Raw genomic sequence first — 13712 nt, 5'->3', positions numbered from 1 at the left:
TGAAGTGTTTGTCCTGTTAAAGTGATACTGATAATGTTTTTTTCAAAGAGTTTTAGAAACTGAATACATACATAGCAAACAAGACGGAGTTTAAATGATAGTAAAGATCTTAAAAGTAAAGATCTTAAAATCTGTAAAAAATATTTTCTCTCATATTTTTGTGCCAGCATATAAAAAAATGCATATTTTGACAACAGCACTGAATTTCTTTTGAGACCACTTCAGTCTTTCTTTTCAGTGATTTAAATCTGATCTATATCAAATCACATAACTTGACTGCAGCAAGGCAAACTCCACTTTTGTGTTTGAATTTTGGTTTTTTAGTGTGGTTAACCTTGTCTTCAGTGATGTTGTCTTCCTTAACTCACTAATACAGTGCAGTGATCAGTCTGGTTGAGTGTTGTATCATTTGCCTGTTGGCAAGGTGCCTATAAGGGTTAAAAAAATTACTATCCATGTCAATGAACCTTGAAGAAACACACAGCTCCTGCTCTCTGCAAGGGCAGGCCACAGATATTGCAGACAGCTTGTAATAGCTGTGATGTGCTGCTTGATATCAGTACTGCACATCCACAGTTTCTGAGCTGGGATACTCAGAGGAACCTGTGCCCTTGTCTGTCACAGCAAAGAGATGTGTGACCAACGCAATGCCTTCACCATGTGCCCCCTCTGTGACAAGTTCTGTGATTACTGGAACCTCAGCTCTGCCTGTGCCACTGCTCGAGCGAGTCACTTATTTGACAACCCTGCCACAGTTTTCTTCTCCATCTTTATGGCTCTCTGGGGTAAGTAGTGCTTTGCAAGCTATTTGGACTTTTCATGGCATGACAAAGTGCTGTTTGATTGAATGGGATCCCTATGGCTTTTGGAAGCTGGCAATCCTCAGAAGTCCAGGGAGAGCTGTCTGTATTGAGACTGGGGATAGAAATATCACCATCAACAGCAAGCCCTGGAACAAATAGAGTTGTGTAGTTCAGAAAAGAAAAAATTTTTTTTTTCTTCCTCTACTGCTGTGTTTAGAATCACAGAGTTACCAAGTCTGGAAAGGAGATAAAAGATCGTCAAGTCCAGCCTTTGACTGATCTTCACCTTGTCAACTAAACCAGAGCACTGAGTGCCATGTTCAGTTGTTTGTTAAACATCTCCAGGGATGGTGACTCCATCACCACCTTGGGCAGCCCCTTCCAATGACAATGGGAAGAAATTCTTCTTGAAGTCCAACCTGAACCTCCCCTGGCACATCCGGAGGCCATTTTCTCCACAGTGGACATTGTGCTGTTAATGGCACTTCTAAACTTTGCCATGTATTTGCTAATTTTTCTTCATTTTCCATCAACATATCACACTAATTTAATACCATCTGCATTTGGGACCAGAATGTATTTGAGGATTAGTACGGTGCAAACAGCTGAAACGGTCTAATTTAGTCATGGTCCCACGTTCTTGTGGGACAATTCAGTCACATAATTTTATCAAAATTTTATGGGATTCCAAGAGCAATGGGACCACTATCATTTAAATTATAATATATTTTAGAATATTCCATTTCAACAAGCTTGCTTTTCTTTAATGGCAAATATCCCTGTCTCCATGAGGGTATCAAAACACTTGATAAACATGAATGAATGCATTGTAGTATTACTCCTGTTTTTCTGACCTCACCTCTGCCCTGGCAAGCATGTATACTGTGCTTGCATGAATTTTTGCTGGTGTTATGCTCTCCTTTACAGCTTGTTTATTGTAAAGTTAAATGTGTTATTGCTACTGTAAAATGATTTTTTTATTTCCCTATTCATTGTTCCCAAAATGAGATTATCATTCTTAATATAAAACTGAGAAAATATGTTATTCTATTATAGCCACCCCTCTGCAACCAGCGTGTTATTCTTTGCAAGCCTATTAAGATTTTACGGCTTGTTTGAGAAAGGACTGATTGGTGGCTTGGCATTGGGTGAGGACAGCAGAAGTTTTTTAAGGAACTTGCAGACAGAACAGATCATGGAAGCAAGAATCATTTATTTACTAGTTCCTGGAAGCCCTAGAGCAAACATTAGAGAGAATTATGACTGAGAAATAGAAAAAAGTGGATTATTAATAGACTCTCAGAAGAATTCATTATATTACTTCAGATTACAGAGTAGACTGGCAGGTTAAGTGTCACCTGCTGCTGTGAAGCTTAAGATAAATAAAATATAATTTTCTTGACAAAAAACTCTACTGTAAACTGGCATCCATGCAAATGACAATTGCCACTGAACCTCATCCCTAAAAATTGTATTTTAGTATCAGCAATGCAAGGTGCAAAAGAAAACGTTGATATATCCTTGCACTAAGACAAATTAGTAGAACCTGTTATGGAACAGAACAGGATGAAAAGTTCCATATGCATTGCTTTTAAAAAAAGGCATATAAAAATAACACAATTCTTTCAGACCTCCAAAAAGTTTCCCACAGATTAGAAAAGTCTGTTCTTGGGACCATGATAACTGAGTTTGTCAGTTCAAGAAAATACAGCTGGCACACACAAAAAGCAGCAAAGCAAAATAATGGAGTCTTTACTAACTCTGCCCAGCTTTCATATTAAGTATTACATCAAATTTTGCTGCCCTACTATTAGAGGCTGTGCTTGTTATATCTAGAGATCAATCTGTTTAATGGCAGAGCTCACTCACACACCTATTCCAGCTGTATAGTTAAAAGAGCAAACTGTGGTGATCTGGGGCGGCTTAATTTCGTGAGGGTATTGGGCACAGGAATTAATTTGTCTTGTTTGTCTTCTCCCATTCTTTAGAAAGCAGAAGGCTTCCTATGGTTAATATCTCCAAAGGAATCATGCTTCTAGTAGCTGATCCTGATTCCTCATGAAGTATCTTTGTGATTCTAGCAGTCCTGCTGCAAATGTCCATATTCACAGTAATGCCTGGCTGACTGGGTTCTGGTGTAAATTTCAGTGTCAGATGCCTTAACTAGAAATGTTATCACATTTCTAGTGTGAATGTGTGTAGTTTAGAATCACAAATCACCCAAATGGGTTGGAAGGGACCTTAAACCTCATTCAGTTCCACCTGCCCTGCCAAAGACAGGGACACCTTCCACTACCCCAGGTTGCTCAGAGCCCCATCCAGCCTGGCCTTGGACACTTCCAGCGATGGGGCAGCCACAGCTTCTCTGGGAAACCTGTGCCAGGGCCTCACCACCCTCACAGAGAAGAATTTCTTTCCAATATCCAATCCAAACCTTCTCTCTCAGTTTAGTTTTTCTCCTGGTGTAAATCAGCTCAGACGTGCTGATTTCAGAGCAGCCACTGCATCGAGCCAAGTACATTTTTATAGAGCTAAATGTTGAACTGAGCTTTTGTATAACAGAAGAGAGTGGAATGAGTAATAGCACCCTAGAAAATAACCAAATGTTTTTGTATTTAGGATATCTAAAAACCCTTGAGTTTTCAAACCATGCTAAACAAAGCTTTTATATGTTTTCTCTTCTAAAAGGGAGGAACACAAACAGCAACTTCATTGCTTAATGGCTGGATTTACTTTCAGTGTGCTGTCAGTCCCCTCTTTAAATGATATTTATTTCTTATATAATGGGATAATACCTGTGAAGAAAATATTTGCAGCTAACTGTTGGGATAGATAATGACTTGTAAGAGCCAGGTTATTTTCACAGATTTCCCACTTTTCTCAGTGTTATCTGACAGTGTAGATGCAGTCAAGAGAAGCTGATTGGATTCTCCACTGTTGTCTGTCTTGTGGGGTTATCTACAAGATGTCCAAAATGATATAAACACTGCTGTGATCTAACAGTGTTTTTACAATACACTTTTCACCCACTGAAAAAGTGAGGTGAAGCATAAGAAAATGAAAAACAGTGCCCCAGGTTTTATAGGTACAGCTTTACTTGTAGAGTTTTGGTGTTTTTAGTTGACATGTACCAGTTTAGTATTGATACTGATACTGTTATCTGAAAATACCTGTCCACAACCCAAGATATAGAAGTGTTTTTTCTAATAAATCTGTAAGTCCATAAATTAGGAGCAACTAGGAAAAGGGTTATACTGAGTTAACAGCAATTATGAGAGGACAGCCAGGAGAAAAATATGTAAATATGGGACAAGAGGAAAATATCTGTTCCTTCTTATTAGTAAAAAAAGGAGAGGCAGGAGGCTGAACCAGAGGCCAGCCCTTTAGGGCAAAATCACCACGTCTTTGACAGTAAAAAGCATTTTTACATTGAAATATATTACATGTAATATATTTCAAACTATCTCTTTCTACATCTTGCTGGGGATCCTAGTTATTTCAGTAGCAGGCTAAACCTACCTCAGAACGCTTCATGGTGAATTAGGAGAGATGATGTCGTCCATGGATACTCAGAGTTTTGGGCTCAGTTCCATTTCCTGACAAGACCTTAACAGTGGCTCTGGACAACCCATGTTCCATCCTTCTGTATTTTATTTTTAAAAGATAGTAATTATTGTCCCACTGCTTTGCTTGAATTCTTTGTTAAAATTGGGCCTGAGGCTATTTCTTAGTTCTTAATTTTAAAGGGTCTAGCATAACGGGATTCAAATATCAGTTGAAGCTTATAAGTAACACAAATGTTTACCACAAGGCTTTGGATTTATCATTTTTTAAATTGTTTAATTTCTTTTAAAGCTACCATGTTCCTTGAACAATGGAAGCGTTTGCAGATGAGATTGAGTTACTTCTGGGATCTAACTGGACTGGAAGAAGAAGAGGTAAATCTCCTCTCCCTGGGCTAATTTACTGTGTTAATTATTCTGTAGATGCATATTATAAAAGCATTGATGTATAGATTTCTCATGAGTGTTCTCCAGCCCAATGCAATTTGTGGCTATGTTTAGATAAAGGACTGTAACTGATACAGTTTTGAGTATCAATGTTTATTTAGCAAATCCTCACCTATACCTTATTGTTCAGCACTCTGAAGTTAATAATGAATGTTGAAAAGGCTTATAAGGTAAGAACAGATTATGTTTTGCTGAGAATGCCCATCTTCCATTGTACAGTGTGCAATAACACAATGACAACTGAATAAATACTTTGTCATGTCACTTCATAATGTGTAACATGAATTCTTTGTGATGATGACAGCCACAGGTCACAGTACCATCAGCAATTTTTGCATCGAGGTCTGGGCGGACATCTATGATGCCTTAGGTACATCATCCCGAGCTCGAGGTGCTCACCAACAGAGCTGTTTCAAAACAATAAATAGTGTGACTTTATTCAGAAAGAGCTGTCCAATGAGCCATGGGGTCTCCAGACATAACCTGAACTGACTGAAAATGAGATGTACTTGTTTATTGGTATTTAAAATGTCCCTGATTTTGTTCATAGTTTCATCCTTTGATTTGCTCTAATGATGCTCTCTCATCCAAGGATTCATTTCTAACCCTGACTAAAGAAAGTGCACTGACTAAAATCATAAATAATAATAATATCATAATAATTATCATAATAATCATAATAATAAATCATAATAATTATCATAAATAATTTATCATTAATTATCACTAAGAACAGGCAGACTTTGGACTTTCCCCTGGCCTTAGATGCTGAGATGTCTCTAGAATAGGGTCATATTCCCAGCATCTTGGTTTATGGGGAGGATTTGAATCCATTTTTTCTCTTCATGTTCCAGAAAACTTCCTTAAGCAACAAGCCACCTACAAGTCTTCAGCCCTGCTAGGTGAGCCCAGCTCAAACAGGAGATAAATAGCAGGAGCAACTACCATGGGGGAAAAGCAAGCTGACATGATGGACTTCATGATATAGCATGGTAGCGATGTTATTCCTGTATTTCCTATTTCCCAGATCAAAATATGTGGCTAAAACAAAACAAAAACAAATTTAGAAAAAAAAAACAACCAAAAAAGACCCTGAGAACAGACAGCACACTCTAGTATTCCTCTTCTTCCATCACTATCCTGTAATGCAGAAATATTCCTTCACTGCTGACTTGGCAACAACCTCCTCTCTTTTGTCTCTGTTTCTCAGCTTTTCCATGACTGTCTCCCTTGTTATGATGCTCACAGTACAACCCAGTACTCCCAGTCTGTGAGTTGTCAGGCAAACCCAGTGTACTAGCACATCACAAATTACAGCTTGTACCACATGGGATGTCAAACTGCTCCCTGCCAGAGATTGTACCAACTGCAGGGCAAACTGAGAGGCTGGAGAGCAAACTCTGGGCGGGCTCTGTGGCATATTTGATGAACCACCATATTTTTCTGATTTTCTGAAGGCCTCCACCATCAGAAAATAGGAGAACACCTGCTGGATGAAGGGGAGTGGGAATGGGTCCCTAATTGGGGAGGTAATTAAAATTCCTTGTGACCCCCATCACCTACCCAGGTGTCACTTCAGAAATGATATGAGGCTCTGAATGAGGAGGGTCAGCCAGATGATGTAGAAGAAAATTATCTGCCCAATTACGCTTCATCTGTCAGAAGGATCACCACCTGTAACATCATAAAGAAAAGAGGTATAGTTGTAGTGGGTGACTCCCTTCTGAGGGGAACAGAGGGCCCCATATGTTGACTGGACCCATCCCATAGAGAGATTTTCTGCCTCCCTGGGGCCTGGGTATGGGATATTATCAAGAGACTTCCTGAGCTGATTTGGCCCTCTGATTATTACCCACTGCTGATAGTCCAGGCTGGCAATGATGAGATTAAAAAGAGGAGTGTCAGGACAATTAAAAGGGACTTTAGGGCACTAGGTCAAGTGGCCGATAAGGAAGGAGCACAGGAGCTGTTCTGGTCAGTCCCTTCGGCAGCAGAGACAAATTACAAGAGGGAATAGGAGAGCCCACATTACCAACAAGTGGCTCAAGGGTTTGTGTCATCAGCAGAATTTGGGTTCTCTGATCATGGGGCAACTTTTAAGGCACCTGACTTGCTGGAACCAGATGAACTTCATCTCTCTGGTTAGAGGTAGGATTTTGGCTTGTGAACTGGCAGAACTCACTGAGAGGGCTTTAAACTAGTTTGAAGGGGGAAAGGGATGCAGCTAGGCTCTCTGGAAGCAGGCCAAGTGTGGTAAGCCTGACTTAGGAGTGAAATCTGTAGCCCAGCTGAAGTGCATGCATACCAATGCATTCACCATGGGTAACAAACAAGAAGAGCTGGAGGCCATGGTGAAGCAGCAGAGCTATGATGTAATTGCCATCACAGAAATATGGTGGGATGACTCTCATAGCTGGAGTGCTGCACTGGATGGCTAGAAGCTCTTCAGAAGAGACAGGAAAGGGAGAAGAGGTGGAGGGGTGGCCCTTTATATTAGGGAGGCTCTTGGTGCCATGAGTATTGAAAATAATGACAATGAAGTTGAATGCCTATGGGTAAGAATTAAGGGGAAAGCCAACAAGTCTGACATCCTACTGGGAGTCTGTTATCATCCACTCAACCAAAACGAAGAAGTAGACAACTTATTCTCTAAGCAGCTGGAGAATGTTTCAGGATCACCAACTTTTGTTCTTGAAGGTGACTTTAACCTACCAGACATCTGCTGGGAGCTTAATACAGCAGAAAAGAGGCAATCCAGGAAGTTCCTAGAGTGTGTGGAGGACAACTTTCTTGTCACAGCTGGTGAACGAGCCCACCAGGAGACGTTAGACCTGTTGTTTGCAAATAGAGATGGGGTGGTAGGAGATTGGTGGTTGGAGGCTGTTTGGGGCACAGTGATCATGAAATTATAGAGTTCTTGATATTTGGTGAAATCAGGAGGAACATCAGTAAGACTTTTTCATTTGATTTCTGGAGGGCAGACTTTGGCCTATTTAGGAGACATATTCAGAGAACTCTTTGGGAAACAGCCTTAACAACAAAGGAGCCCAGGAAAGGTGGGCATGCTTCAAAACAGAGATCTTGAGGGCACAGCATCAGACTATCCCTGTGTGCTAAAAGATGAATTAACGAGGTAAATGTCCAGCCTGGATAGGAAGCAAGGTTTCAAAGGAACTTAGGAATAAAAAGAGGATGTATTATCTTTGGAAGGAGGGTCAGATCTTCTTAGGAAGTATTTAAGGGGGTTGCTAGGGCATGTAGAAAAAATTAGAGAGACTAAAGCTCATTTAGAACTTAATTTGGCAACTTTTGTAAAGGATAATAAAAAAGTTTTTACAAATATCTTAACAGCAATAGGAAGGGTAAGACCAACCTTTGTTCTCTATTGGATGAGAGAGGGAACTCAGTAACTACAGATGAGGAGAAGGTGGAGGTGTTTCATACCTTCTGTGCCTCAGTCTTTAGTGGGAAGATGGCTTGTCCTCAGGACAGCTGTCCTCCTGGGTTGGAAGATGGTGTCAGGAAGCAGAATGGTCTCCCTGCTATACAGGAAGAGGCAGTCCGAGAACTGCTGAGCTGCTTGAATGTTTATAAATCCATGGGACTAGATGGGATCCACCCCAGGGTGATGAGGGAGCTGGCAGATGAACCTGCAAAGCCACTCTCCATCATTTACCGGCAGTTCTGGCTCACTGGTGAAGTTCCAGATGACTGGAAGCTGACCAAAGTGATGCCCATTCACGAAAAGGGTGGGAAGGAGGACCTGGCCTCAGTACCTAGTAAGGTTCTGGAACAGTTTATACTGAGTGTCACCACACAGTGCTTGCAGGATGGCCAGGGTATCAGACCAGCCAGCATGGCTTTAGGAGGGATATGTCGTGTTTGATCAACCTGGTCTCCTTTTATGACCAGGTGACCCGCCTGGTGGATGCAGGAAAGGCTGTGGATGTTGTGTACCTGGACTTCAGCATGGCCTTTGACACTGTCTCCCACAGCACACTTCTGGAAAAGCTGGCAGTACACGGCTTGGACAGGAGCACTTTTTGCTGGGTTAGGAACTGGCTGGATGGCTGGGCCCAGACAGAGGTGGTGAATGGTGCTGCATCCAGCTGGTGGCCTGTCACCAGGGGTGTCCCTCAGGGGTTTGTGCTGGGGCCAGTTCTATTCAATATATTTATTGATGACATGGCTGAGGGGATTCAGTCTTTCATTAGTAAATTCGTAGATGACCCTAAGCTGGGGATGTGTGTTGATCTGTTGGAGGGTAGGAGGGCTCTGCAGAGAGACCTGGAATGATTCGATGAATGGGCAGAGTCGAATAAGATGAAGTTTAATAAATCCAAGTGCCAAGTCCTGCATTTTGGCCACAGTAACCCCCTGCAGCACTATGGGCTGGGAACAGTGTGTCTGGACAGTGCCCAGGCAGAAAGGGACTTGGGGGCACTGGTTGACAGCCTGCTGAATATGAGCCAGCAGTGTGCTCTGGGCAAGAAGGCCAATGGCATCCTGGCCTTTATCAGGAATAGTGTGGCCAGCAGGAGCAGGGAGGTCATTCTTCCCCTGTACTGATGAGGCCACACCTTGAGTGCTGTGTCCAGTTCTGGCCCCTCAGTTTAGGGAGGACGTTGAGAGGCTTGAGCACACCCAGAGAAGGCAGTGAGGCTGGTGAGGGGCTTGGAACACAAGCCCTGTGAGGAACGACTGAGGGAGCTGGGGGTGTTTAGCCTGGAGAGAAGGAGCCTCAGGGGGGAATCACTCTCTACAGCTACCTGAAAGGTGGGTGTAGTCAGGTGGGGTTGGTCTCTTTCTCCAGGCAGCAACTGACAGAACAAAGGACACAGTCTTAAGCTATGCCAGGGGAAATATGGGTTGGATATTAGGAAAAAGGTTTTTATAGAAAGGGTGATAAAGTTCTAGAATGGCCTGCCCAGGGAGGTGGTGGAGTCACCGTCCCTGGATGTGTTTAAAAAAAGACTGGATGTGGCACTTGGTGCCACAGTCTATCTGTCAGGACATGGGTTGGACTTGATCTTTAAGGTATCTTCCAACCTAGTGATTCTGTGATTTTGTGATTCAAGTTCATCACTCACAGTTCAAAATCCTTATCTTCAGCTTAATATTTGCAAAATGCTGTGAAAGAATCTATAGGTTTGTGAGGTCCTGTGATGAAGAGGCCTGCAGTGGGAAAAAGTCTGTGGACAGGAACTATAGGATCAGCAAGAGTCCTTTGTTTATGACAAAAAAAGGAGTGCCAGACAAATCTCAGCACAAGCTGAAGAATTAGGAACTTAGAATCATAGGCTAAGACTGGAATGGATCTTGAGAGGCCATCCCTTGTGCCTTGTAGAATCAACTCTCCTTAAATCATTATGAAGAGATATTTGTCTTAATTTGTTCTTAAATAAATCCAGCAGTGGAGATTTCAATTCCTCCCTAGGTAATCTACTCTAATACTTCTCTATCTGTGCTGCTAACAAGCTTTTCCTAGCACTTTTCAAATCTCCGTGCTACATGGTAATTTTTTTTCTGTCACTTTTTTTTTCTTATTTTATTTTCCAAGGATCAAGACAGGAATTACTTCTGTCCTATTTTCAGCATAATCCATCATAATATCCTGTTTCTGTCACCCTTGTTTGTTTAAGATGAACAAGCATCTGCTCTTTCAGTCTTAGTTCCTAAATATTTTCAGAGATTCATAGAACCACAGAATGCTTTGGGTTGGAAAGGACTTAAATATCATCTTGCTCCAACCCCCTGCCATGGGCAGGGACACCTTCCACTATCCCAGGTTGCTCAGAGCCCCATCCAACCTGGCCTGGAACACTTCCAGGAATAGGGCAGCCCCACACAGTTTCTCTTGAAAACCTGTGCCAGGGCCTCTGCACCCTCACAAGGAAGAATTTCTTCCTCATATCCAATCTAACCCTGCTCTCTGTTAGTGTGAAGGCATTCCCTCTTGTTCTGTCTCTCCAGGCCCTTGCCAAGAGTCTCTTTCTCCGTCTTTCTTGTAGGCTTTTTTCAGTTACTGGAGTGATTTTCTATGTGTCTCTTTATTATTGTTCCTTTCTGGCCATTTTCTGGTATATGCAGGTCTTTTTAAAAGAATAATAGACATGTCTCTTGACATGACATGCAGAAAATGACAGAGCCAGAGGACAAAGTCTCAGGCTGCATTAAGGGAAATATAGGTTGGATATTAGGAAAAAGTTTTTCATGGGAAGAGTCATAAAGTTCTGGAATGGCCTGCCCAGAGAGGTGGTGGATGTGTTTAAAAAAAGACTGGATGTGGAACTTGGTGCCATGGTTTAGCTGTGGTGTTAGGGCATCGCTTGCACTCAATGACATTTAAGGTCTCTTTCAACCTAGTAATTCTGTGAATTCTGTGAAAATCATGCACCATGTCATCTCCTGTCACTTCTTGGTACTTCAACAAAACCCCAAAAGTTAGATCAGGTTTTGTTCACCTTTTAGCCATAAGATTCATAAAGATTAGGATAAATTTGTCTGTAGAAAGTTACTGGCATCAGGTTTCAGTGATGATGAAGTCTTTACAAGTGTTAAAAGTTATGTTGGAAAAGGGAGATTTGTGTCTGATCAGGTTAGGCTAGAAAGAACCAGAAGTGGGATCAGTTAAAAGAGCAAGAAAGGGGCAAGGAAGAGGCTCAGGAGGATGAAGAGTTTTAAGACTAGATGGAGTTAAGCTATTTATTGTCAATTTTGTTAGGAAGGGAAGGTCCAGAACCAAAGCAGGGAGAAAAACAACCATAAATTTGAAGAGCTGAGAAGTACTTTGTGAAAGTTATATTGAAAAAAATGCCTTTGGTGTAATTTTTGTGGACATTGGCTATAAACCTTTCAGTAAATTGCTTTCTTTAAACACACTGGGCCCAATCTCTTGCTTTAAAGGAGTCACACAAGATATTAATGTACTTCTATTTATTTGTAAATGTCTTGGCAATGGCAGTCTGGGAAGGCAGACTCCTTAAGGCTTCTGTGCATCTGTCATGGTTTGAGCCTGGCACAGAGCCAGTGCCCCCCATGAAAATGCCTCACCCTGGTGTCTGCTGTGAGATGTGACCAGGAATAAGCAAAACAGGCTCTAACTTAAACATAAAGACCACTTTATTACTTAAACTACAGGAAAATAGGGAGGGACTATAAGGAAAAAGAAGAAAAGAATTGAAAACCTTACAAAAAAACCATTTTCCTCCTCCCCCACCACCTGACTTTCCCAATCCAATACATTCTCCCAAAACAACTGCCCAGCCCGGCACGACACTTTAGTATACTCAAACATCAGTTCATGAAGAGGAAAGGAGTCCTTCTCGTTCCATAGGCTTCTCCTGGAAACACACTGAAACCTCGTGTGCTTCTCTGTTACTTCGGCACCGCCCGGAAGAAAAAAGAGTCCTTCTGCCGCTTGTAACATCGTCCTTCCATGCCCAGTGCTCTCACCACTGACGGCATGGACCAGAGCTGCTTTTAGGGTTGTCTTTCAAGGATGCCTTGTCTCACTCCAAAAAGGCACAGTCTCTGCTTTTGGGACCTCTGTCCCCCCCATATTTTTCCAACCCCCTGGGGCCGGGGGGTCCTCACAAAGAACCTTCCTGGTTTTGAGGCACTGCCTCCCCCTAAATGCAGTCTGTGTCACAGGAACAACTGAGTCCATAGCCACGAGAAAAGTCCAGCCAAAAGGCCACTCCAAATCATCTCTCCCCATCCAATCATCTCCACATTCTCCGGGCCAGGTCCTTATCTTATCTCATCTCTCATCTCCCTTCTTATTCAGCTTCGAGGAGGATTAGCATTTTTGCAAGGCCCCAATCATGCAAGAAAGGGTTAAAAGTTTTCAGTCTCTGTCTGTCCTGGGACGAGATGATACTCCCACACGTGCTGCTGCTGCGGCCGGCCGGGCTCCCTCCCCCCTTCTCCTCCTGGCTGGCTGCCATCACATTCGGTGCCACCGGCTCTCTCTCTCTCTCCTGGGGGGGGGGGGCTGGCTGCCCGATGTCTCGATGTCTCTTGGGGCTCCCCCACCCTTCCATCCTTGAAAGCCCCCTCAACCCCCACCTCTGTCCAGGCCCCAGGCCTCCCGCATGGCGGCCCCTCCCCCGCCCAGCAGCAGCGGGCCGGGCGGGGGAAGAGATCTGACCTCTTCGCCCGACGATGTCCAAAAGAGGAAGTGCCAGGGCAGTGCCTTGCTTTTAACCCCTGTGTATTCTCGGAGGTGTGTCCAAACCCCACTGGCCACACCGGACGCCAGTCTCAAACCCAAAACCTTCATTGGTTTGACCACAGCTTCCCAGAATTCCCACTCCTTCCTGGTCAAACCATGACAGCATCTTTGCAGCTGGCAGCTTTACAGACTTAGAGAATTTGTGTTTGGACACCTGAAATCCATGAAAAGAATGGCAAGCACTGGATACCAAGTGGAAAACAGCTAATTGTGTTGAAAAGCAATGGAGCATCCAATAAACAAATGGGAGAGAGAAAGAAAGAAAAGAAGCAAACTCAGATCAGTACCATGGCAGCAGACAAAGCCTTGTGAACACCGTGCATAAACACACACAGAACCACAGATTCACTGAGGCTGGAAAGGACCTCCAAGGTCATTGAGTCCAACCTTTGACCAATCCTCACCTTGTCACCTAGACCAGAGCACTGAGGCCATGTCCAGTCATTCCTTGGACACCTTCCAAGACGGTAACTCCACACCTCCCTGAGCAGCCCATTCCAGTGTTTTAACAACCATTGCAGTGAAGAAATTCTTCCTGAAATTCCTCTACTCAATGTACCTTGCCACAGATGTGTGACTGTGTAACACAACAAAGGAGGTTGTGCATATCATTCTAGTTCAGAGTGTGTAATAAGTGATATGGCCAAGAGTAAACCAGGAATA

General features: G+C 42.9%; 1 protein-coding gene across 1 annotated transcript in view; it reads left to right on the top strand.

The window, feature by feature from the left end:
• ANO2 (anoctamin 2) overlaps positions 1 to 13712 on the top strand; it is a 158112-nt gene that overhangs the window by 56753 nt on the left and 87647 nt on the right. The window contains exons 12-13 of the mRNA XM_026796668.2: positions 625 to 785; positions 4659 to 4741. Of these exons, the coding sequence (XP_026652469.2) occupies positions 625 to 785; positions 4659 to 4741 (244 nt within the window). The remainder of the gene's footprint in view (positions 1 to 624; positions 786 to 4658; positions 4742 to 13712) is intronic.

The sequence above is a fragment of the Zonotrichia albicollis genome, chromosome 4, assembly GCF_047830755.1.
Source record: "Zonotrichia albicollis isolate bZonAlb1 chromosome 4, bZonAlb1.hap1, whole genome shotgun sequence".
In the NCBI taxonomy this organism is placed as follows: domain Eukaryota; kingdom Metazoa; phylum Chordata; class Aves; order Passeriformes; family Passerellidae; genus Zonotrichia; species Zonotrichia albicollis.
Note: the sequence above shows the minus strand (reverse complement) of the source record. Positions and strands in the feature narration are given on the sequence as shown.